Source organism: Marmota marmota, unplaced genomic scaffold, assembly GCF_001458135.2.
Source record: "Marmota marmota marmota unplaced genomic scaffold, marMar, whole genome shotgun sequence".
Lineage (NCBI taxonomy): Eukaryota > Metazoa > Chordata > Mammalia > Rodentia > Sciuridae > Marmota > Marmota marmota.
Window position 1 is genome coordinate 3,311,038 of NW_025999842.1, and position 25,591 is coordinate 3,336,628.

Below are 25,591 nucleotides of genomic sequence, written 5' to 3' on the forward strand. Positions count from 1 at the left end.
AAAGGAAGTTTATTTAAAAGGAAAAGAAGAAGGAAAATAAAATGGAACTAAGTTATGTTTTCAGTTGGCTTGCCAGATGATTTCTGGAAAGGACATAGAAGCTGTTTCTGTCTGATAGCCCTCCCTCTCATTTTAGATTTGACAGTTGATTTTTCACTCCATGGATACTGTGATAAATGTTCTAGGGGTATGTAAATGAGTAAGACAAGGTCCCAAGCAGGTTGCATAGAATGAAAGATAGTCTGTTCTCTTGTGTCTGCTTCATTCATCACCCATTGTTTATGGAACTCATCCATACTTTTATGGCATCTGATATTTTTATTGTTTTTTATCATTGAGCTAGATGTATCTCTAGTCCTTTTCTTTTCCTCTTATTCTTTTCTTTTCTTTAGACCGGTTCTTGCTAAGTTGCTGAGGCTGGCCTTAAACTTGAGATCCTCCTGCCTTAGCCTCCTGAGTTGCTAGAATTACAGGTGTGGGCCACCATGCCCAGCTTCATTATATTGAATATACTTTGTGTTAGCTTCTTACTGATGTGACCAAAATACCTGTCAAGAACAACTTATAGGAGGAAAAATTCATTTTGGCTTGTGGTTTCAGAGGATCAGTCATGGGCCACTGACTCATTTGCTCTGGCCCAAGGTAAGGTAGAGCATCATGGCAGAAGGGCCTGAAGGAGGAATGCTGCTTTAATGGTGTTGGCCAGGAAACAGAAAGCAAGGGGGGGAGCTGCAGCGAAGATGGACCCTTTCAGGCATGCCCTGCTTTACTTACCTCCTCTAGCCATGCCCCACCTGCTTATAGTTACCATCCTGTTTGTTCTATCAAAGTTGGAGGGACTGATGAGGTTACAGCTCTCATAATTTAACACAGGTGCTTTCAGGGGACACATCATAGCCAAACCATAATATACTATAATTTATCCAAATATTTATGGAAAACAACTTTTTATCTAATAAGTAATGATGATTTAGATATTTTTGGTTTGTCTTTGATTCCCATATGCACATATTTCTATTGAGTGTATTCTAAGAGTGGGATTGTTGGGACACAGAGATGATATGCTCAGGTTTTGTAAATGGTGCCAAAATTACCAAAATGGTTGTACTGACCCTTGACTGGTAATTAGTATTTCTTTACTGTCTGCTATTGAACATCTTTATGTTAATTGTCTACTTTAATATTCTCTTGTGAAATACTTGAGTTTTGATAATTTTTCTATTGATTTTTGTTTCTTTTTCTCATTTACTTTTGTTTTTATTTATTTGGGTTTTTTTTGTCGGTGCTGGAGATGGAACCCAGGTCTTTGTGCATGCTGAGCAGGCATTCCACTAGTAAGCTATGTCTCCAGCCCTCATTGATTTTTAAAGAAGTATTATATGATATAAATATACTTTGTTGGATATATATTGCAAGTAACTTCTCCCATCTGTGGTGAAGACCTGATAAAATGAAATTCTTAATTTTTTTTCTTTTTATATATTTTTTAGTTGTAGATAAATGCAACCCCAGCCCAAATTTCTTAATTTTGCTGCACTTAATTTATTAACCTTTGACTTTGTGGTGAGTTCTTTCTGTGTTTTAATCAAATCTTTCTCTGTCAAGGTCATAAAGATAATTTCATATTTTTTAGACAGTGTTTTTTTACCTTTCATATTTAGCATTATATTTAACTTGGAAATATTTATATAACTGTAAGATCAAGTGCCAAGTTTTATTTTTTTCTCATACGGACATCACAGCATTTCTTGAGAAGATCCTCTTAGAACTTTCTGAATTGTTGTAAATTAGGTAGTTCTAGGTGTCTGGTTTGGAGTCTGTTCCATTCCGTAGTTTTCTTTTGTCTTTATGTAAATACTTTCTTCATTACTGATCTTCATGTCTGTCAGTATAAATCTTCCAGCTTTGTTATTCAAGGATATTTTGGCTTAAAGCCTTTTGGAGTTTTATATAAATACCAGAATCTCTGTGTCAGTTTCTATTTTTTTAAAACTGGAAATTTAACTGAAATCTAATTGAACCTATAAGGAAATCTGGGAGAAATTGACATCTTAAGTGTCCTCCTTTCCAGCCCACTAACCTAACACATCCTTTCATTTAAAATAGTGAGAATCCTTTTCTGTGTAGAGATCTTGCATACCTTTTGCTGGATTTATTTTAGGATATCTGATATTTTTCAATGCTTTGATAATGAATGAGAACTTAAAAAAAAAAAAACTCTTCTACCCTTTTGCTAATGTTTAAAAATACAATTGATTTTTTACTTATTGATTTTATTTAGACACTTTGACATTGCTAACTTAACTGAACTTTCATTTAGGGATAAAGCCAATTTGTATACAACTTATTTTCTTTTTTGGATATAAATTGCTAGTATTTTGTTTAGGATTTTTGCATCTATGATCATGAAAGAAATAAAATTTTATTATTTATATTAAATATATTATTGAGGTATTTTTGTATACGGGCATTTAAGAGAGTAAATTCTTGGCTAGTATAAAGTAAAATTTTTATGTTAAACCATGAAAAGTGATGAATTCTTTTCTCTTTACTAATAAGATTTTTATAATGTGTGTGTTTTAAATTTTTTATTTATGTTTACTGGTAAACAACAGAAGCATTTAAGTCTGGAATGGTCTGAAAAAACAGTTTAGTTAGGTGGCAGTGTTGCAGCTTTGTAAAATTGACTTGCTAAAAGCATATTGTCAGTGGCTAGCTTAAAGCTTTTAATTTATCTTTTTTCTGTTTTTAAAAACTAAAATCAAATAGTTTTGTAACATGTTCTATTTTCTTAGGCCTAGTTTTTATTCTCTAGTTTATTTGAAACAGGGGGTCTTGCTATGGTGCCCAGGTTGATCACACACTCAGGGGTTCATATGAGCCTCCACCTTAGCCTTCTAAGTACCTGGGACTACAGCCGGGTGCCACCATACCTTGATTTAGTATTGTTATCGTCATATATTCTTGATTTTTAATGACAACAACAAATACAATTTCAGAAATGAAAGACCACCAAGAACCAAAGGTTCCAGAAAGTAATCAGAAACAATGGCAATCTAAGAGGAAGTCAGAATGTGTGAACCCGAATCCTGTTACCTTTTCAAATCAGTGGCATATTCCGAATGTAACCCCAAAGACTGATATAGAGGTAACTTTCTTTTGCCTTAAAGTACAATGTTGCTATTACTCATAATGTATTTCTGAACTTTGATGATATGTGAAGTATTTTCTTTTGTTAAATAGTTATGTGGCATTTTTTGTTGTTTTTTAAGCCTTCTTCAAAACATAAATGGACTATAGTGTGGAGTTGACAGTAGAATAGATTTATCTGTTGTGGTTCTCAAGAGCTTAAAGTGGAATCATGGGTTGAAATTCACTTTAATCGAAGTAACTATAAATATTTTATAAAACTAAAACTGTCCACATCATGAAGTGAACCTTCGTAGAGAGTTTAGTTACTAAGAGTTTTCGAGCAAAATAGGGTTCCCCATTTGGCTAAGATGCATTAGCACAGGGGTTCGTAAACTTTCTATAGAGGGTTAGTAGTCTTTGCAGGCTACATGGTCTTTGTTGCAGCTTTTCAACTCCGACATTAGAACATGAAAATGGCTATAGATCATATGTAAACAAATGGGCATAGACATATTCCAATAAAACTTTTTTGCAAAATTAGTTGGCAGGCCAGATTTAGTCTGTAAGCTGTAACTTGATGATCCCTCCTGTAGAGGATGTTCATCTCCTTTGAGATTTGTATGAGATGAATTCTGCAGGCTTTGTCTCTTATGAGAGATAGGAACACAAGCATTTTCCCAATTTTTACTAAATCATTAATATTTGGCTACATTTGGGGGTGTGATGTATTCTTATTGATTAAAGAACTTTTTTTTTTTTAATACTTGGGATTGAACCAAAAGCCCCATGTATGCTAAGCACCTGCTCTACTATTGAGCTATATTACCAGTTCCTGCTGTTCTAGAGTACAAAAGTTTAATACCTGGTATAATAGGTCTGATCAGGGAAGGATCTTAGGTCCTTATTTGTTAAACAATTTTGTATACCATACTTATAATGAATTTGGGCAGAATATGTTAGGTTTAAGAGTTTGGAGTAAAAGCTATACTATAAAGTTATCGAAAGTCTAAAATATATGTGCCTACCTGTTTTAGTATGCTTTTGTTTTTTATATTCTTATTTTCTTTAAAAAGTTATAATGTTTCTAAAACTATTGAACAGAAGACTAAAAACTCTGAATCATTGTCTTTGAAATTTTCTTTTAGCAGAAACATGCCACTGTTGAGCAGCCTGTCGTTTCATTTTCAAAGCAGTCACCTCCAATGTCAGCACCTAAATGGATTGATCCAAAATCTATTTGTCAGACGCCCAGTAGCAATACCTTGGATGATTACATGAGCTGGTAATTACTTTTAATACTTCACTCAGAATTCAGGGTGAAAGATAGAAATAAGAAGCTTTGGGGCCAAAAGGTTGATTCCTGCTCTGTTAATTTTTCTGTTCCTTCATCTGTAAAATGTGAAGAGGAAGATCATTATAATAATATATATTTTTAACTATTGCTATGCACGTAATCTTTGCAATATTATAACCTGTATTTACAAACTGTAAAGCGTCGAAGGACGTAAACCTTCTTGATAACCGTGTGTTTCAACATGGCTGCCTCTCTAACTGAGAGATATTTTAAAGGGAGATTAGAGTAGATAAAGGTGGATAAATGTTTTAGCACAGTAAGTGTTAATTGGAATGTGATAATTTCTGGAAGAGATCGATGGAATCGTTCACATAGTTCAGCTATTCAAAAGTGTAAGCCTTGAGTGGATAGGAATGAGGGATGAGTGAAGAAATAGTGTGGTCAGTGCTGATTAACAGGAAGCATGAGGGATATTGCAAAAACAAGTGATTGACATTTCAAAGAAAAAATATATATCATAACCTTCAGCCAGTAGATGTACTTTTACAGTATTTATAATGTTTTAGGGGACAATTTATATCCTTGGTGCCTTTGGCTTTTCATTTCCATCATATTATCTTTGATCATAATTAGAACTGGCCTTTTATAAACCAGAATCTTACTATTTAATATAAATTTGCTATATTGCTTAATTTTACTACATGTAGAATATCTTATCTTTGATTGCTAGCTAAAATAATTAGGTAGGTATTTCTTATGATACTAGATCATTTATTGTTAATAGATATTTGTAGACCTCCTTGGTGCCTGATACTGTTCTAGATATTGAAAATATAATAGCAAACAGGAGAAAATGCCAAGGTATACTGAACAGATACAAAGTCAAGGACCAAACTCCTCTGATGATATAATTGGCTCTCAGATATTTCTAGAGAACCATTATATAACATTGTACCATTTAAAAACACTCATAAAATTTATCATGAGTCATAAATGATCTTGTGCTTTGACTAAATTCTTACAAAATAGTCCTAACCACATCTGTTAGCTGCCATCTTATTTATTTTACTGACAAGGATTTCTTATTGGAACAAAAAATTTATTTCAGGAAGAATTCCCAAAATAATATATCTGGTGGTGGTAGTGTAACTTAAAATAAAAATCAATTATATTTTGAAAACTAACTTGGGTTCTGTTTGTAGCAGTTTTAAGTATAAATAAACCTTTCAAAATACATGAAAGCTTAATCAGAGTTTTGTATTTTAAAGTAAGAAAAAAAATGCTTTCCTAGTTTTAGAACTCCAGTTGTAAAGAATGATTTTCCACCTGTGTGTCCATCATCAACACCATACAGCCGGCTTGCCTGTTTCCAACAGCAGCAGCAGCAGCAGCAGCAGCAGCAAGTGCTCGCTACTCCTCTTCAAAACTTACAGGTTCATTAAACTTTGTTTATGATAGTATATGTTAATCACTTTCATAGAGTTTATTTTTTTACAGTATTGAAATAGTTTTCACAAAAAGTCTTCAAGATTTTGTCCATTTTTATTCCCAATAAGCCAAACCTTTTTGATATTCCAATAAGTATGGGCCCCGTGTTATTGAGAGGTTAGTTATTAAAGAAGCTAATGAAGCTTTTATCATTAATTCAGCTCCAGTTTGACTAGCTGAATAAAATTTCTCTGATAATTGATGTTAAGCTAACAAAAAATTTTGCTGGTGAGTCAATTGCATTGTCATTTGAAAAAATAATTAGACACCCTTGACACCAGTAACTAAAATTTGTTTATTAGTGACTCTAATTTGTTTATTAGTGATTCTAATACTGGTAGAAAACATGGGCCTTGTACACTGACTGGGCATGAGTCTTGGCTTCCCTGCTTGCTAGCTGTGTGATTTTTTGCAAGTTATGTAAATTTTCTGTGTTCATTTTTTCATCTATAAAATGGGAAAATTAAGCTACTACCTCATAATATGGTTGTGAAGATTATATTTGTTAATATATTTGTAACTGTTTTTTTGGTACTGGGGATTGAACCCAGGGATGCTTTATCACTGAGCTGTATTCGCAGTCCTTTTTACTTTTTATTTTGAGATGGGGTATTGCTGAGTTGCTGATAGTCTTGTTAAATTTCTACGGCAGGCTTTGAATTTGCTGTTTTCCTGCTTCAGCCTCCTGAGTTGCTGGGATTATAGTCTACACTTAGCCATAATTGTTATTTAAGCAAAACACAAAAAAGAGATTAATACCTATAAACGCCACTTGAAAAAAATTGACAGAGGTTATCAGCATGGGGTGGTAGGAATGGGCAGTTATTACCTATGAGTATAGAGTTTCAGTGTGCAATGATGAAAAAATTCTGGAGATCATGGAGATGTTTACATAATAATGTGAATGTACTCAATGCCACTGAATTGTATTTAAAAATGATTAGAAAGGTAAAGTTTAGGTTATGTATATTTTGACACCATTTAAAAAAGTTGTGAACAAAAAAATCAACTGGCAAGAGATTATATAAACTAGCTGAACATGGCGATACACATCTCTAATCCCAGTGACTCAGAAGGCTGAGGTAGGGGATACTGAATTTGAGGCTGGCCTCACCATCTTTTTTTTTTTAATATTTATTTTTTAGTTTTAGGTGAACACAATATCTTTATTTTATTTTTATGTGATGCTGAGAATCAAACCCAGTGCCTCACGCATGCTAGGTGAGCGTGTTACCACTTGAGCCACATCCCCAGCCTCACCATCTTAATGAGATCCTGCCTTAAAATTTAAAAACAAATAAAGGGTTGGGGATGTAGCTCAGTGGTAGGTCATCCCCTGGGCCAATTGCCAGTGTTGCAAAAATAAATACATAAATAAAATGATGTTTACCAAAAAAAGTATATAAACTGTGGAAAGAGATGATAGTATTTTGAGGATTCAAAAATAAAATAAATTTTATCTGGGCATGGCGGTGCTCTCCTGTAATTTCAGCAGCTTGGGAGTTAGAGGCAGGAGGATTGTGAGTTCAAAGCCAGCCTTAGCAACTTAGTGAGATTCTGTCTCAAAATAAAAATATAAGAAGCGGCGAGAGATGTAGCTTAGTGATTAAGTGCCCCTGGGTTCAATCCCCAGTACCAAAATAAATAATGAAAAAGAAAAATGATCAGGTTTACTGTACATTGATTCAGAATATATTTATTGAGTGATTACTACTATCAGACCCTGTTTAAGATAAATCTATTTAGAAAGTGAGTGAGAGATGACGAGAGAGATGATTGTGGAGCCTATTAGAGGAGGCTGAGTGTCAGGAGAGAACTGCAGGGAGGCAAGAGTGTGGTGAGAGCTCAGGAAGGGCAAGGGGTGAGCTCCATAGTTCTGCTGGGACTTTTAGGTTTTATCCTAATGGGGATAAGAAATTGTACAAGAAAAGGAAGCAGGGGAGTAAAATGTTCTGATTTGCATTTTGAAAATTTGGACCTTAGTGAAGAGGGTAGACTATGTGGGAGGAGGATGTCCTGGGCTAGAAACTGAACCTTACAATGGTATTGAATTAGAAAAATTTAGAGTTCATTATTCTAAAAGCTGGCAGCAGTTAGGAGGCAAGGATAGGGAATAGTTTTCTTTCCTAAGAAATGTATAGAGGACATAAAAGGGAAGAGGGAGTGTCCTTTATGAAATTACAGCACATACATATTTCAAAGTCTAATATTTTCTTACAGGAAACATTTCTATTTCTTTTTTTTAAATTTTTTTTTAGTTGTTGATAGGCCTTTATTTAATTTATTTATATGTGGTGCTGAGAATTGAACCCAGTGCTTCATACATGCCAGGCAAGTGCGCTACCGCTGAGCCACAGCCCCAGCCCTCAATTTCTTTTTTAATCCTAGAGGTTAGAAAAATTAGAATTCTTGTTATTTATATAGGAGATTACGTGAGAAAGATTGTGTCATTTGGAATAAAAAACTGAACTCAGTTGAGTATTATGCAGCCTCTGCTCCAGTTTGTTGATCAGCTAATTGAAAGCTTTTTGTTTCAGCTTCTTTCAGTTAGTCCTCTCACCACGCCATCTGTTAAAAGCATATATAGGTACACAGAGAGGTTCTTTCACATGAGGGAAGGAAGAAAGGGATGATAGGACATGGTTTGAAAGTTTGCTGGGTAAGATGTTGAAGTTCAGAGAAATCAAGTAACTTGTTGAACGTCACTCAAGGCGTAGCTGGGAAGCAGGCCTTATTGAAATTTGCATTTCTTTGATGGACTAGGGCTCTCAGTACCTTAGCGCATTCTTTCCTTTGTAAATAATGTTAAATGAGAAAGAATATAGGTGTAATTGTATTTGTATATATGGAAATAAAGAGGTATGAGGAAAAAGAAAGGTAAAAAATGATAGTGTATGAGTTTGTTGAATATTAACTGATATTTTCCTCTTAAATTTTCTATTTATGTTAAGTAAAAACCAGTTAAAGGGAAGACCTTAGAAGTTTATGTATTAAGAAGTATATTGCTTTGATTAAAGTATGCAGAGCAAGTTCCCTTTATAAAATATTCTAATATGTCTCATTACTTCAGATAATTTCAAAATTGGGAGTATTTCACTGTACCAAATGCAAACTAGTTTCTTAAGCATACACTTTGAACCATTATTGGTATTTTTAATTATTTAGATTTCGGGATCCTCTTCAGCAAACGAATGCATTTCAGTCAGAGGAAGAATTTATTCCATATTAAAACAGATAGGCAGTGGAGGTTCAAGTAAGGTAAGTATCTTAAATATTTAAGAAATGAATAAAAATATTTTAAACTTTGTCTTTTTAGCCAAAGAGACTTTTTTTTTTTCTAAACTTCTGAGAGCCCATGTTGCCCTTGAGCCAAAAAGCCTCATTTTCTGCCTTTCTCCTTCCCCTAAAAACTATATATCCTCTTTAGACTTGCACCTTAGTTCCAATTGCAAGCCTTTCCAACCAATATCTTGTGCTCCCAAATGTCTTATAGCACAAACAATGACTTAAAGTGGCAAGGGACCGCTATGTATTACCTCAGAAGTATCTTGCTAAATGTAGCTCAGAACATGATGTGAATTACTAGTACTTTAGGATTATTCAGCAAGGATTTTTACTAATGGATTTTTTCATTTCAAAAACTTTAAAAAAAAAAATTGTTGTTTTTGTTGTTGGAGATACCTTTATTTTATTTATTTATTTTTATGTGGTGCTGAGTATCAAATCCAGTGCCTCACACATGCTAGGCAAGTGCTCTACCACTAAGCTACAACCCCAGCTCTCAAAAACATTTTAATAATGAGTTTCTGGAATTAGATTATTTCCTAAATTCATCTGGGTTCTTTTTGTTTGTTTGTTTGTTTATTTTTATTGGTTCTTTTTCATTATACATGACAGTAGAATTCATTTTGGTATAGTTATACAAGCATGGAATGTATCTTATTCTAGTTAGTACCCCTTTCTTATGGATGTACATGATGGTGGGATTCACTGGTATATTCATATCAGTACACAGGAAAATTATTTTGGATTCATTCCATTGTTTTCCCTTTTTCTTTCTCCCGTCACTTTCCTTCATTCCCCTTTGTCTAATCCACTGAACTTGTATTCTTCTCCCCGCTTATTGTGGGTTAGCTTCTACACATTGGTGAAAACACTGGACCTTTGGCTTTTTGGAACTGGCTTATTTCACTTAGCATTAGAGTCTCCACATCCATCCATTTATTTGCAAATGTCATACTTTCATTCTTCTTTGTGGCTTAGTAATACTCCATTGTGTTTACAAACAACAGTTTCTATATCTATTTGTTTGTTCAAAGGTACCTAGTTTGGTTCTATAGCTTAGCTATTGTGAATTGAGCTGCTATAAACATTGATGTGGCTGCATCACTGTAGTATGCTGATTTTAAGTCCTTTGGGTATATATTGAGGAGTGGTATAACTGGGTCAAATGGTGGTTCCATTCCAAGTTTTCTGAGGAATCTCCATAGTGGTTGCAATAATTTGTAGTCTCACCAGCAATGTATGAGTGTATCTTTTTCCCCACATCCTTGCCAACATTTATTGTTACTTGTAGTCTTGATAACTGCCTTTCTGACTAGAGTGAGGTGGAATTTCAGTGTAGTTTTAAATTACATTTTTCTAATTGTTAGAGATGTTGAACATTTTTTTATGTATATGTTGACCATTCGTATTTCTTTGAAAAATGTCTGTTCAGTTCCTTTGCCCATTTACTGATTAGATTAGGACTTCTGCAATGTAAACTTTAAAACACTAAAGAATGAAATTGAGGAAGACCTTGGAAGATGAAAAGACCTCCTTAGATAGGCAGAATTAATATTGTTAAAATGGCCTTACTGCCAAATGTGATATACAGATTCAATGCAATTCCTATCAAAATTCCAATGATGTTCTTCAAAGAAATAGAAAAAGTACTCATGAAATTTGTCTGGAAAAAATTAGAGCCCCAGAATAGCCAAAGCAATCCTTAGTAAGAAAAGCAAATTAGGAGGCATCATAATACTAGACCTTAAATTACACAACAGAGCTATAGTAACAAAACAGCATGGTATTGGCACCAAAATAGGCAAGAAGACCAATGGAACAGAAAAATCAAATGAAATTTAACCTGTGTCTCTCACTGAACAAAACTCATTTCAAAATGGATCAAATACCTAGAAATTAGGCCAGAAACTCTGCACATAATTATTAGAAGAAAATGTAGGTCTAACATATCAGCTCAGAAACTAACTTCCTTAACAATACTCATAAAGTGCAAGAAGTAAAATCAATAATCAATAAATGGGATGGCTTCAAACTAAAAAGCTTCTTCACAGCAAAGAAAACAATTAAGAACAAGAAGAGGGAGAAAATCTTTGTCACCTGCACCTCAGAGAGACTGTTAATTTCCAGGATTTACAAAGAACTTAAAAATTCATCCATCCTGGCTGGGGCTGGGGCTCAGAGGTAGAGTGCTTGCCTAGCATGTGTGAGGCACTGGGTTTGATCCTCAGCACCATATAAAAATAAAACAAAGGTATTGTGTCTACTCACAACAACAACAACAAAATAAATGTTTAAAAAAAACTCATTTACCCAAGTTCTAAGTTTATGATTTTTATTCTTTATGGATGAAAGTTATTTTAAGCTCTATATATACCATACTTAATTTTCATTCTATTAAATCTACTGTAATAATTTTTTTCTTTATCTTGCACCAGAATATCTATAATCAAGGTCACCAGTGACCTCAATATTTTTGCCAAATCTTATTCTTACCTTTTATTTTTAGGTTACTTTGTAGTTCTGAGGTATTTTTTGTTTTTGTTTTTGTTTTCTCTTCTGAAAACTGAAATGTCTTACCACCCACTTACTTGGCTCCTCTGTTTTCATTTTTCAAACTGATCATTCCCTTTCAATCTTCCTCAACTTCCCTGATCCCAATAGTTGCAGTGCCCCAAGTCTCAGTTCCTTGACCTTTTTTCTCCTCTCTCGAGACTCCCTTGTTGGTTTCTTTTAGTCTCCTGGTTTTAAATGCCATGTATATGCTCAAAATTTCCAAATTGATGTCTTAGGTCAGACCTTTCCTTTGAATTCTAGACTTCTGTATCTCATTTGACTGCTCACCAATGTTTTCTTAATTACCAGGCAACATGTCCAAACACAACTATTGTTCCATAGTCTTCCATTTCAGCAAATGGAAACTCCATCTTTTAACTGCTTGGCTGAAAACAAGTTGACTTCTTTTATTCTCATATACACATTCAGCCAATCTGCAAATTTTATTTGTTCTACCTGAAGGTGTCTCCAGAATCTAGTTTCACCTATATTATCACTTTGGTTGAAGCCTTTTTGCTTGGTTTATTTATTATAGTGACCTCTGAATGAGTCTCATTGATTCAGTTCTTGCCGCTGATCTAATTTAACAACAGTCGATTTTCCTCCAGACATCCTCGTGTCCTCGCCAGGTGTCTTCTCAGTCAGGGCTTCACTCACCACACACTCTAAAACTGTAACTCCTGTGTTGCAGTCACTGGTGTTCTCCATTCCCCTTTCTGCTTTTTCTCTTCTAACTCATCTTCTAACATGCTATTGTTTGTTTATTTGATTTGTTGTTTTGTGTTCCCCTGCAACTGAATGTGAGCTCTAAGAAGAAAGGAATGTTTGATTTGCACAGTGACATTATCCCTGATTTCTACAACAGTACCTAGAACAGAATGGGGACTAAATTAATTTGTCAAGTGAACTATTTCTCCTTAGCTATTTTACTGTTGCTATGTGACAAATGAAACAAAGGCTGTTGGACTTGTTTTACTGTGATTTTCTAAGAGTGCTAACAATAACTAGACTTCTTAAGGCTATCTGATTATTAAGGCATATAGACTAGAGGTGTGGTTCAGTGGTAGAAAGCATGCTCAGCATGTGTGAGGCCCTGGGTTTAATCCCCAGTGCCCCAAACAAAATGAAAAAAAAAACAAAAATAATAAGGTATGTGTGTTACCATGTATAGCAAGTCTTCAGTAAATATTAGATTACTTTATACATTTCCTTTCTCCATACTTACATAAAATTTCAGTCATGAGAATAAAGGAATAATCACATTTGTTTTTATCAGTTTATATTTTTTGATTTAATTGCTTTGGTTAAAATTCTTTGGCTAATATTTATTACATTGTCATTTTACTATAATAGTGTTAAGCTATTGACACTTGAGTGTTTATTTCACAGCATGCTATCAGAGGATGAGGAGTAGTAGTCTTAATGGTATTTTAAACATTTTTTCCCTTGGAGTATAATGAAGCTATTAGCTTATTTAAGTTAGTGGTCATGTGATGAAACTATGGTGCATATTTTATGAATTCAACTATATTATTCAATTTAATTATTAAGATGGAGTGAAAACAATCAACATGCCTCAAAGAAGGTGAGTTTTAGGAAGATTACCAGCCATACTGTATTAAGAACATCTAGAATGGTCATGGAACTATTAAGAATGGTCAAGACACTGGTCTACCTAATGTAGTTCTACATTCATTATCTTCCCATGAAACTGATAAACCATAACTCAGACACTGCTAGATGCTCTGTTTATTTATTTGATTTATTGTTTTGTGTCCCCCTGCAATAAGATGTGAGCTCTGAGAAGATTGGGATGTTTGATTTGCTCAGTGATGTTAGCCTCTGTATCTGGAGCACCTGTAGTCCAAGCTGCTGGGGAAACTGAGGCAGAGGCTCACTTGAGCTGAGCCCATAACTTCAAGGCCTGCCTGGGCAATAGAGTGAGACTATCCCCCAAACAAACCCAGAATCCTAGATCTGAGACTATCTCTGTGAAGTGAAAATAGGGCACACCTAGTCCAGTAGGTTATTTTAAGAGTTTTGCCCAAACCAGGGACATTGGGGGAGTAATAGGGGGCGTATTTGCGCACGCACGCATACACACACGCGCGCGCACACACACACACACACACATTTTTTTTTTTAAATTTTTCATTTGCTCCAAAAGTTTTGGATCTTAAGATAGTCATAATATCCTGCAGGTCTTTTTTTCTGATCTGACAACTGTAACATATTTCAAAATATTCGCTTTATTCTGTCCTGAATGTCTTTAAGAGTGGTAATTTGCTCAATTCAGACACACTACACAATATTGTGCATCTCAGTCATCTTTCCAGCCCTGCATAGTAAGTTCTAACAGCTTTAATTTGTGAGATTGAGAACCTGGCCCAAGGTTAGATTGTTGATCCAGTGAAACTAGAATTCAAATGAAGGTATTTCCTTCTAGTCTTGCTTAATTTCTGTATTTATATAGGGATGTGTGTGTGTATATATATAATATTTTCTATGATCTTTAACTTTTATTATGGTACAAAACTATTTCATTGTATGAATATATCACTGTGTGCCTTATTAAATAGAGTATACAAATAAGATGTGCCTATTAGATTCACGGTCAGGGCATCAGTGTTGCATGCAGGACACAACAGAATGCTCTCTCAACTCATTGAGATTTGCAAGGCTCATTGCCGTCTACAAAATGGCTTTATGGTACTGTTTTTAAATTTGTTTACTCTATTTCATTGTTTTCTGCTACCTTTTACTTTATCACAGTTTTATGTCCCATCTCTTTAATTTGCTATGTATCTAAGTAAAGCCAATAATACTTTTTCAGAGTTTTGTACCTAAAGATTAAAAATAAGTTGTGCTTGAAGGTTTGATAGATCTTTTTTATTAGTGCAGTTTTTGTACATTGACCTCATACGTAGTACTTGGACTCTTCTTATTCCTTCCTGGTATCTCCTGGGTAGTCACGGTTAAATGACTGTTTTACTTCAATGTGTCAGAAAGAATAGACGAATATAATTTTTTTGTTGTTGTTGTTTATTTTTGCAATGCTTGGGATTGAACCTAGGCCCTTGTACATGTTGGGTAAATGCTCTATCACTGAGGTATATATCCCTGGCCCTGATGCTTAATATAATGGCATTATACATTGGCATTTTTTAAATTTTTGAAAGTTAGATACAGTAGCATGTTCTATCAATACTACTTGGAAATTGTCCTTTATAGCCACAGCAATTTCACCTTGACTATAAAGATCCTAAAAATATACTTGTGAGAATACCTCTTTTATGTTAACCTAACTCTGAAAATTGGATCTACTCTACTTTCACAACAGAATATTCTGATAGTTTGCAATTTCTATGTATGTTTTTAATATTTTCCATCACACAGGGTGTGGTGGCACATACCTATAATCCCAGTTCCTCAGGAGGCTGAGACTGGAAGATCACAAGTTTGAGACCAGCCTCATCAACTTTTCTCATCAAGCTGTGGGGTAAAGTTCTCCTGGATTTGATCCCCATTATCGTGTGCATGCACACACTCACACATGCACAGTATATTTTTCCTCCAGCACATAAGGAATTAGCTATGCCACACACAGTAGACAAAAACACATCTAAGAAATGATATTTCCCTGATTAAAGTATCCACAAAAAGTTGTTTTAATCATATATGTGATAAGATATAGAAACTTTTAAGCTTATGACTTTGAACTATTGAATGTCCATTCTCAGAGGTGGTTGGAAATGGTTTCTTACTCTCATGATTAATTTTTTCCTTCTATATTAAAAGAAAAAACTGAGAAACTTTTAATTGTTTATGTCAGTATTTCCTTCAGAATTTTCTCAAAATTCTGTCTAATAAATTTAAAAGCTTTGTGATAGTATATAAATGGCATATTCTAAACTTTTATTATTTTATTGTATTATATAGGTATATCAGGTGTTGAATGAAAAGAAGCAGATATATGCTATTAAATATGTGAATGTAGAAGAAGCAGATAATCAAACTATTGATAGTTATCGGAATGAAATAGCTTATTTGAATAAACTACAACAACACAGTGATAAGATCATCCGACTTTATGATTAGTAAGAATTCTTTTTTAATTTAAAAACTTATTTTGCTATAATACTTAAGGTAGATACTTATTAAATCTTCATTAATATAACCTAGCCATTTATTTATTGTGTTGTTGCTTTTATTCATTTGTTTTTAATTGCAGTGAAATCACAGACCAGTATATCTACATGGTAATGGAATGTGGAAATATTGATCTTAATAGTTGGCTTAAAAAGAAAAAATCTATCAATCCATGGGAACGCAAGAGTTACTGGAAAAATATGTTGGAAGCAGTACACACTATCCATCAACATGGTATTTAAAATCTCTTCATACATGTAAAGTTTATTTCTTAGTGGTGTTATCTTAGAGAAATACACCTATAATTTTACTGGTACCTTTAACTAGATGAACCAGGAACAAACTTATTTCTTAAAACACTGTCTTCTCAAAGGATTTGGGCATAGATTCAAATTTCTACATCCATGATGCAAATTGTGTGTTTCTGAGTACTGATGTAATCTGTGATCCTTATCGCTAAAAATTTAAATTGTACATCTTATACTTTAGTATTCAGGCCTCCTAAAAATATGATATGATTGCGCTCTCATTCTCCTAATGATTTTGTATTGTGTACTGTCTATGAGAGCTAGCTTTTGTTTTTTTACTGTTACCCCATGGTTTCTACTTAAACTTGTTCATGTTTCTTTTTCTCTTCCTTTGCCCTATCTTTAAAAACAAACAGTTAAATAACTGATTTGTCTTCTCCTATTCCTGTAAGTTAAAGGGTAACTAACCAGTGATGAAGAACATGGCTGTGGGCATGGAGATGTCAGTAGGATTCGGTTCTTACCTTCTGGCAGTACCAGTTATGATACATTCAGCTGGGCAGCTAACCATAGTGGTCAAGAGAGACTTTGAAGCCAAACTGGCTGGCTTAAACCCATGGCATTGTCACTTAGTCCTTGTGACCTTGAGCAAGTTGCTCAAACGCTCATTGCTTTAATTTCCTCATCTTAAAATGAGGATAATGATACTTACCTCAGCATCATTATAAGGATTAAGTGATTCATTATAAGCAAAAAACTTGGAAGAGTGTCTGGCACATAACACGTATTTTGAAAATACAGAATATTTTAAAAATGTGAAAAATCAATTGGGCTGACTGTTGAATGAACCAAGTTTATTGTAGGTTGTGACTTATAGTAACAATAAGTAACAGTGATATCTGCCTTAAAAATCTGCAGAATGTTTTATTTTGTCTAATAAGATGGATTTTTCTTTTGAAGGCATTGTTCATAGTGATCTGAAGCCTGCCAACTTCCTGATAGTTGATGGAATGCTAAAGCTAATTGATTTTGGAATTGCAAACCAAATGCAACCAGATACAACAAGTATTGTTAAAGATTCTCAGGTAGGACTTTTAATGGTTGGTTACCATGCATTTGAGTGTAGTTCCCTTGCTCCTGTGAAATATTTTTATCTACCTCAGTCTTCAAAGGATTTGCATCTTTTTTTTTACAAGAATATAACTATTTTATAAGAATATAACTATTGAGAGATTTGAAGTAATGGTCAAAATAATTTAGAATAGAAAGTCAAGATCATATAGAAATATACCTACAATTTTGAAGGATTTTTCTATAGCCAGAAATCATCTTGATCCTGATTCAAAATTGATTTGAAAGTCTGGTTCATAGTTTCCTCACAGCAACCAAAGAGGGAATGGCAGTTATATGGTTTTTATTGTCCATGGGACAAGATTATTTCTGTACTTTCAGAGAAGCAAACTTTTTCTATGACTTATATTGAAAAAAATATTTAAGAGGGACTTCATATTGAAAATGTTAAAATCAGTATTGTATTTAACAACACTTTTGTAATAGGATATGCATAGCAAATATAATGGAGTTGTCCCATAATGACTAAAGCAAAACCAACAAAGTTTATAATTAAATGATAATTTGGCTTGGAGCTAAAATGAAGTTCCATGTATGTAGATTTCAAATGGTTCCTAATCAGCAAAGTCAGACTTTGTAGAAGAATAGATGGCCTTAAAACAATTTATTTGCAACATTCTTTATATCAAAAGTATGACCAAACACTGAATTATAAGATGAGTTTGAAGATGTCTTCTGTACCAAGGCCGTAAAATACAGGATTCTGTGTTACAAGCAGAACCATTTATTTTAGAATAAGAGGAACACATTGTGAGTTTGGCATTATCCTACTGTAGAAACTCTTATGTGACTTAGATTGGATGCCAATCCCATCTCAGCACAAGGGGCCAAGGAGTCCTAGGAGACAAAGCTGGAAGGCTTCTTTTGTTTGTTGGTTTGTTGGTTGGTTTAATAAAGGAGGAAAAATGTTTAGTCTGTTCTAGCACAGAAATGACTGATGATCAAGTCCCTCAAAGTTTATGGCGACGAGTAAAATTTCAAACCTGAACAATTTTTTAAGGCAGATATTACTAGTTAGCCACTGTAATTACATAAAAAACCCACAACATTCTGAAAATGAATCAGTTTTCTGATTCTGACCCTAATCTTTTGAGAAATAATTTGATATTTTGTTGGTGGTTATTTGAATTTTTCAAGCATATCATGAAATCAATAATTATCCAAGTTTCCAAAAATCTTGGAATACAATTTACTTTCCCTTCCCCTTTCCCTAGTACTTCCCCTTTCCCTTTCCTCCTCCCTCTCCCTGTCTCCTTCCTCTGCTCTACTGCAATTCTTTTAATTTGTGCATATATATATGAAATTCACTGTGGTATAGTCATATATGTACACAATGGAATTTTATTCAGCCTTAAAGAAAAATGAAATTATGACATTTACTAGTTAATGGATAGAACTGGAGAACTTTATGCTAAGTGAAATAAGTCATACTCAAAGTCAAAAGTCAAATGCTTTCTCTCATATGCAAAAGCTAGAATAAAATAAGGTGGGGTGCGGAGTAAGAGCAGCAGGATCCCATGAACATAGTAGGGAGGTCAGTGGAGGAAAGGCAGGAGATTGAGAGCAAGGGAAGAGATATGGGAGAAGGGAGAAATGTTGGAATAAAAATTGATATTTGTGTTTTTTAAAAATGTAAAGCAGAATGAACTATGTTCATTGATTTATATCTTCTGTGACTTGGCAAATAGGTTGGCACCATTAATTACATGCCACCAGAAGCAATCAAAGATATGTCATCCTCAAGAGAGAAAGGGAAATCCAAGTCAAAGGTACTGTAATATATCCCATTCACCTGACATCTGTCAACTTGTCAGAAAACTCTAAGTTCTAAAACTTAATGGGTATTATAGAGACCTTAACCTTCTTAAGCAGATTGTCATAGATTTAATTTTACCCTTCTAATGACTTGACCTGATCTTTTTAATATAGTGACCCTTCCTATGTGTTCCTATAAGAAATGCACCGTGGGTATATATTTTTCTTAAGTTTTAAAATTAAATGAAAAAAAAATTAGCCCTAATTTGGACACCGAAAATAGCACTGAGTTGATATCATTCACAGTCTCTTTGTTTCTTCTCTGATTCTTACATTTTGTTTTCACCATTTAATCTTTTCTGAATTTTACATTTCAAAGTATACCTGCAGTATGTAATTTTTCCTGAACTGCCACTGGCTCTTTTCCTTCCTTCTTTCCTTTCTCCCTTCTTTCCTCCCTTCCTGCAGTGCTGGGGATTGAACCCAGGGGCACTCTACCTCTTAGCTAGATTCCCAACTCTTTTTATTTTTTAATTGGCTGAGTTGCCCACATTGGCCTCTAACATGGTAATCCCCCTGCTTCAGTGTCCCAAGTTGCTGGGATTACAATAGTGTATCACCACTCCCAGCTAACAAATATGCTATTTTATAAATTTGTTTTTATGTCTGTTTAGCTTCTACTCTTCTTCTAAAACTTAGATTTTTGTCTCTTGATTGGATTTACCATGGTTTTGTTGCTCTTAACTGGGCTTTAACTTCATTTGTGGATTCTATTTTCATTTGCTTTCCAGTTTGTGCCTTTGTTTCAGTTGCTTTTTTTGTTTTCTCTTTAGTTTTATTTTTCCCCCTAACTTCTGGATATAAATAATAACGTTTGATTATAGAGCTCATCCTCATAATTAAAACTATGCATTTTACTCTGAGTTTTACTTTGGCTGCTACATTTACTGTTTTACTGTGGTATTTCTTATTTTCATTAATTTCTAAGGTTTGTAATTTCAGTTTTAAAATTGTTTCATTTTTACTTTAAGATATTTTAAATTCCACCTAGAGTTCAGATGTTTTTCAATTGTCAACTCTGTGATTTAATATGTAATGGTAAATCTCAGATGGATTGAATAACCTCCTTTTTACAGTGGCCTCAGGGATTCTAGAAGACAGAAGTTTTATTTCAACATGAATCTCAACTGGTGAAGGGCACAAAAACCCTCCCCGTTCAGCTGCATTGTCAGCTTGGTCTGCCACACTTACCAGTGAATACCTCTTGGCTCCTTTGAGTTTCTTCTCAGGTCCTTAGGTGCCTTCATTGCTTCCTCTGCTTTCTGTTTAAAAATGTTTCTATTGTGTAGGGCTCATGACTTTTGATGGTTTGCACCTACCCACTTGCTATCCAGAGTTCATGGGTGTACCTTTTCACCTCGCTTTGTTCTAAATATTTTCCAAGTGTTGGCTTTGCTGTCATACTGCTCTATGTGTCTTATATGGGGATTAGGAGAAGTTATTGAGTACTTACTATAACCAGAAAGTATTCTCTGGTCAACCATATTCATGGTTATGTTATTTAATTTCCATTACATTGTGTTCCTCTGCACCTGGCAATGCTGCATGTTGAGCCTTACACATGCTAGGCAAGCTCTCTAGCACTGAGCCATACCCCAGTCCTACGACAGTGTAATTTTATTTGTGTTTTAGAGGTAAGGAGACAGAGACATAGAATTACCAGCTAATGATAAGACCAGTACACAGGCCCTGCCCAGCCTAATTTCTGCAATTTATATTCTTAAATTTAGGGTTGCTCAATATAAGCAACCATTTAATGTATACATACTTTGCATTTTTACAAAAATGTATTGTAATCCAGTAATTCTGGGGAAAACAAATAAAATTGATAGTTATATTTTTTATTTTCTTATTTTCATAAGCTGACAATTATTTAATATTGTGTCTCAATTGAAGTGATTATGAGTTTGTTGAAAGGTTTAAAGTGAAAAGCTCATCTCTTGATGAAATAATCAAAAGTCATGAAAATCAGAAAAAGATACTCTGTCATGTAAATATAATCTGGTACTTTCACATTTATTGAGATTTTATTATGATTTTATGATAATTATGATTTTAAACATATAACTTTGTATTAAAATAAAGCAACTTGCTTTTCCTTTTTTTTTCGCCCCCTCTGTCCTCCTTAGATAAGCCCCAAAAGTGATGTTTGGTCCTTAGGATGCATTTTGTACAATATGACTTATGGGAAAACACCATTTCAGCATATAATTAATCAGATTTCTAAGTTACATGCCATAATTGACCCTAATCATGACATTGAATTTCCTGATATTCCAGAGAAAGATCTTCAAGATGTGTTAAAGGTAATATTACTAGTATATGGATATAGACAGATATTTCATATGATTTGTTTGAAAGAATAGCTGAAATGATCAGAATTATGGCTTAAATAACTGGTCTACTAAAAAAATGACTAACTGAAGTAGCTCTTAAAGCATGATTAGTTTTCTTCAAAGGTGTTTGAAAGCTTAATGAATACTTGAGAATTTTGCAAAAGTGACTTGGGGTAAAGAATATTATTTGAGTGGGATATTTGGAAAGCAGCTTCTGTAATGTGTAATGTGATGCAGTCTGGAAATATTTTATCAATTCACTTTTTAAAAACTGTCCCCCCCAATCTTTATTTATGTAGTGTTGTTTAATAAGGGACCCTAAACAGAGGATATCCATTCCTGAGCTCCTGGCACATCCATATGTTCAAATTCAAACTCATCCAGGTACTATTTCTTTATTGTTTATCGCCAGATTTCTAATACAGGCAACCTATTAACTATGATAAAAACGAGAATCTACATTGGCTACTCTTTTGCAGCCTACCTCCTTCCCTAAGGAAATTGCTATTTTGCCAAATAATAAAGTAAATAAAATTGCCTTTCTTTACTTGATGGCATTTAGTTTTTTACCTATCCTAGATAAGGGACTGTGATCAGAGGTAAATTATGAGAATGCCAGCTACAAGTGGTGCATGCCTGTAATCTCTGCTACTTAGGAGTCTGAGGCAGGAGGCTCACAAGTTCAAAGCCAGCCTCAGCAACTTAGTGAGACCCTGTTTCAACATAAAAAGGACTGGGGATATAACTCAGTGGTAAGGGCTTGCCTAGCATGCATGAGGCCCTAGGTTTAATCCCCATACTGAGGGAAGAGTGGTAGTGATGAAAAAGAATGTCAGTTATTGTTGTATGAAATAGAATGTGTATTTTTAATGGACTTAAGTTTTTCTTATTGGTTACCAGTGTGTTAATTATATTTATTTTATAGGTAACCAAATGGCTAAAGGAGCCACTGATGAAATGAAATATGTTCTGGGCCAACTTGTTGGTCTGAATTCTCCTAACTCCATTTTGAAAGCTGCTAAAGTAAGTATGTGTATTTTCTACATTGGTTTGAACTGTTTTGTATATAGTTTAGTGAGTTAGGCACTCAAAAAACAGGCAACACAAATAAAAGTTGGTCTAATCATCATGTCATTTATGAAGTATACATCTATAGTTAGACACTTAACGTGATTTTTGATAAATACAGATTTATATAATTTATAGTCTTATTATGTATATAAAGTACATTTAAAAGAGTTCTCTGTCAAGTCTTAACTAGAATAAATTTAATAGAGAAATTCTTTTAAATCATTCTATTTCAACACCTTTGTGTGTGTGTGTGTGTGTATGTGTATGGTACCGGGGATTGAACTCAGGGGCACTCGATCATTGAGCCTCATCCCCATCTCTATTTTGCATTTTGATTTAGAGACAGGGTCTTGCTGAGTTGCTTAGTGTCTCACTTTTACTGAAGCTGTCTTTGAACTCGTGATCCTCCTGCCTCAGCCTCCTGAGTAGCTGGGATTATAGGCATGTTCCAGCTCATCCAGCTCAACACTGTTTTTAACACAGCTTTTGAATTAATTCCTTCTGGCCAAATTTTACTAAGCCTTAGAGAAATTACACTTTTTGTCAGATGAAATGGCTCCTATAAAATATACATAGCAATCAATGTATTTACTGAAGCCTATATCAGACTTTTTAGCCTCCTGATACCTGTTTATATCTATTTCATGATTTTTGGATTTCAGTGTCATCAGTCATGTTTAGTGCCTGTGAATGTTTACAGACTAATTGGTTTAGCTATTTAACAATTACTAATTGTCTATTTCATTATAGCATTATCAGATGAAAGGGTGAACTAAATAGCACTCTAGCTCTCTGTATAGGGGTAAATCAATCTAAGTTGTTAAGATCTTAGTCTTATTTCTTAAGAAATTTATTATATGTTCACTATTATATTAGCATTCAAATAAGGTTAATTTTCTCAAATGCTGATGGCTAAATCAGTGGCTTTAGGAGTCAAAATCAGACAATCTGTTTTGTAATTCCTCTTTATTTCATCTCTCCATGCTTTTAGTTTTTACCAATGTATTGCTCAAAATTTTATAAATAAGGTGTATTAGTCACCTTTAACACTGATGTTATATTCCTTGAAGGCAAAGGTATCTGCAGTCTTCATAAATTAGATGTTCACTAAGCTTTTTCAATCAGTTTTTTTTTTTTGTTTTTTTTTTTTTCAATATCTATCTAATATACTGTCAGCACTCTATCTGTGGGTTCCACATCTGTGGATTTGGTCAACTGCAGATTAAAACTATCTCAGATTTAAAATTTTGTGTGTGACAGTACATACTTGTAATCCAAGCTTGATACTCAGGAAGCTGAGATTAGAGGATCACAAGATCCAGTGTGGGCAATTTAGAGAAACCCTGAATCAACAAAACAACAACCAGAAAAGAATTGCATCTAGGGCTGGGGATAGAGCTCAGTTGGTAGAGTGCTTGCCTTGCATGCACAAAGCCCTGGGTTCAATTCCCAGCACCATAAAAAGAAGAAAAAAAAAAAAATACATCTATACTGAACATTGTCTCTGCAGTGAAAAGTTTGAGCATATACACTTTTTTCTTATTATTCCCTACAAAATAAAGTATAACAACAATTCACATCACATTTACAATGTTTTCAGTATTGTAAGTGATCTGGAGATGGTTTTAAATAGATAGGAAGCTATGTGTGTATATGCAAATACTATGGCACTTAATATAAGGGACTGGAACATCTGTAGTTTTTCGGTCTCTGGTGTAGGATCCTGGACTCAGTCCCTACGAATGCCAAGGAACAATTTATCTAATTATAATTTCTTACATAATAATTTTTAATGTCCTCTGATTAATTTATATAGATCTGAAAATACTTCCTATTAAGTTTCACATTTATTTAAGTGACTTTATGAAAAAATAAGGGAGATCAAGAAAGTCTTGATCTGAGTTGCTTAGTGTCATATATATTACATATATGCTTAATAGCTATGTTATATTTCTCTTATGGGAAGATGGAAATGCATTTCATGATAGCTAATTTTTAAGGTCAAATTAGCTGTTTAAAATTTTTATTTCTTGGGCTGGGGATGTGGCTCAAGCGGTAGCATGCTCGCCTGGCATGCATGCGGCCCGGGTTCGATCCTCAGCACCACATACAAACAAAGATGTTGTGTCCGCCAAAAACTAAAAAAAAAAAAAAAAATTTAAAAAAATTCTCTATCTCTCTCTCTCTCTTTAAAAAACAAAACAAAAAAAACCCCTTAATTTCTAAAAAAAAAAAAAAAAATAAATAAATTTTTTATTTCCAAAGTTTTATAAGATAACTTCCCAATTATAAGAATAAGATAAATAATTTATTACATTTAGGATATGTCAATTTATTACACTTAGAATATGTTATCTTTAATAATTTGATAATACATTGAATTTTAAAAATTACAGAACAGATTTGTGTTTTAATTTCAGACTTTATATGAGCGCTATAGTAGTGGAGAAAGTCATGATGTTTCATCATCCAAGACTTCTGAAAAAAAATGGGAAAAAAAATGATATACAACTACGTATAAACTGTCAACACTATAAAGTACATTGGACTGTTGGAAATCTACTCTTGAAAACCACTTCACTCTGAAATGCTATCAGCAAAAACATTCAGTAAATTATTTTTAAAAAGAAACTGTAAAAATAACAACTAATGGCACTGTATATATTAAATTGTAAAATTGTTTTCTCTGTTTTATGTTTTTCTATAAATCAAATCTATTTGATAGCATTTCATACTTGGAATACTGGGTAGACAACTGAAATACATTTTGAAGAACTTTGTAAATAAAGCTTTATAGCATTAAGTAACATAAGATTTCAAAATTGTAAAATTATTTTCTTCATTTTTTTTTTTTTTTTTGTGGTGTTGGGGATTGAATCCAGGGCCNTTTTTTTGTACTGGGGATTGAACCTGGGGGTATTTTACCACTGAGCTATAGCTGCAGGTTTTTTTTTTTTTTTTTTTTTTTAATTTTTATTTTGAAACAGAGTCTTGCTAAGTTGCTGAGAGTCTTACTAAATTGCTGGGGCTGACCTTGAACTTTTGATCATCCTGCCTCAGCCTCCCGAGTCACTGGGATTATAGGCATG

The 25,591-nt window shown here is 33.8% G+C and overlaps 1 protein-coding gene across 2 annotated transcripts in view; it reads left to right on the plus strand.

Moving 5' to 3' along the window:
- Nucleotides 1–25,316, plus strand: part of Ttk (TTK protein kinase) — a 37,429-nt gene extending 12,113 nt beyond the window's left edge. The window contains exons 11-22 of one of the 2 annotated variants that reach the window (XM_015498939.2): nucleotides 3,000–3,148; nucleotides 4,278–4,414; nucleotides 5,718–5,859; nucleotides 9,080–9,172; nucleotides 15,692–15,849; nucleotides 15,984–16,135; nucleotides 17,110–17,234; nucleotides 18,969–19,049; nucleotides 21,225–21,401; nucleotides 21,731–21,815; nucleotides 22,357–22,454; nucleotides 24,923–25,316. In XM_015498939.2, the coding sequence (XP_015354425.1) occupies nucleotides 3,000–3,148; nucleotides 4,278–4,414; nucleotides 5,718–5,859; nucleotides 9,080–9,172; nucleotides 15,692–15,849; nucleotides 15,984–16,135; nucleotides 17,110–17,234; nucleotides 18,969–19,049; nucleotides 21,225–21,401; nucleotides 21,731–21,815; nucleotides 22,357–22,454; nucleotides 24,923–25,006 (1,481 nt within the window). In that variant the 3' untranslated portion in view covers nucleotides 25,007–25,316. The remainder of the gene's footprint in view (nucleotides 1–2,999; nucleotides 3,149–4,277; nucleotides 4,415–5,717; nucleotides 5,860–9,079; nucleotides 9,173–15,691; nucleotides 15,850–15,983; nucleotides 16,136–17,109; nucleotides 17,235–18,968; nucleotides 19,050–21,224; nucleotides 21,402–21,730; nucleotides 21,816–22,356; nucleotides 22,455–24,922) is intronic. The other variant, XM_048801461.1, reaches the window with a different exon arrangement.
- Nucleotides 25,317–25,591: the final 275 nt, after the last annotated feature.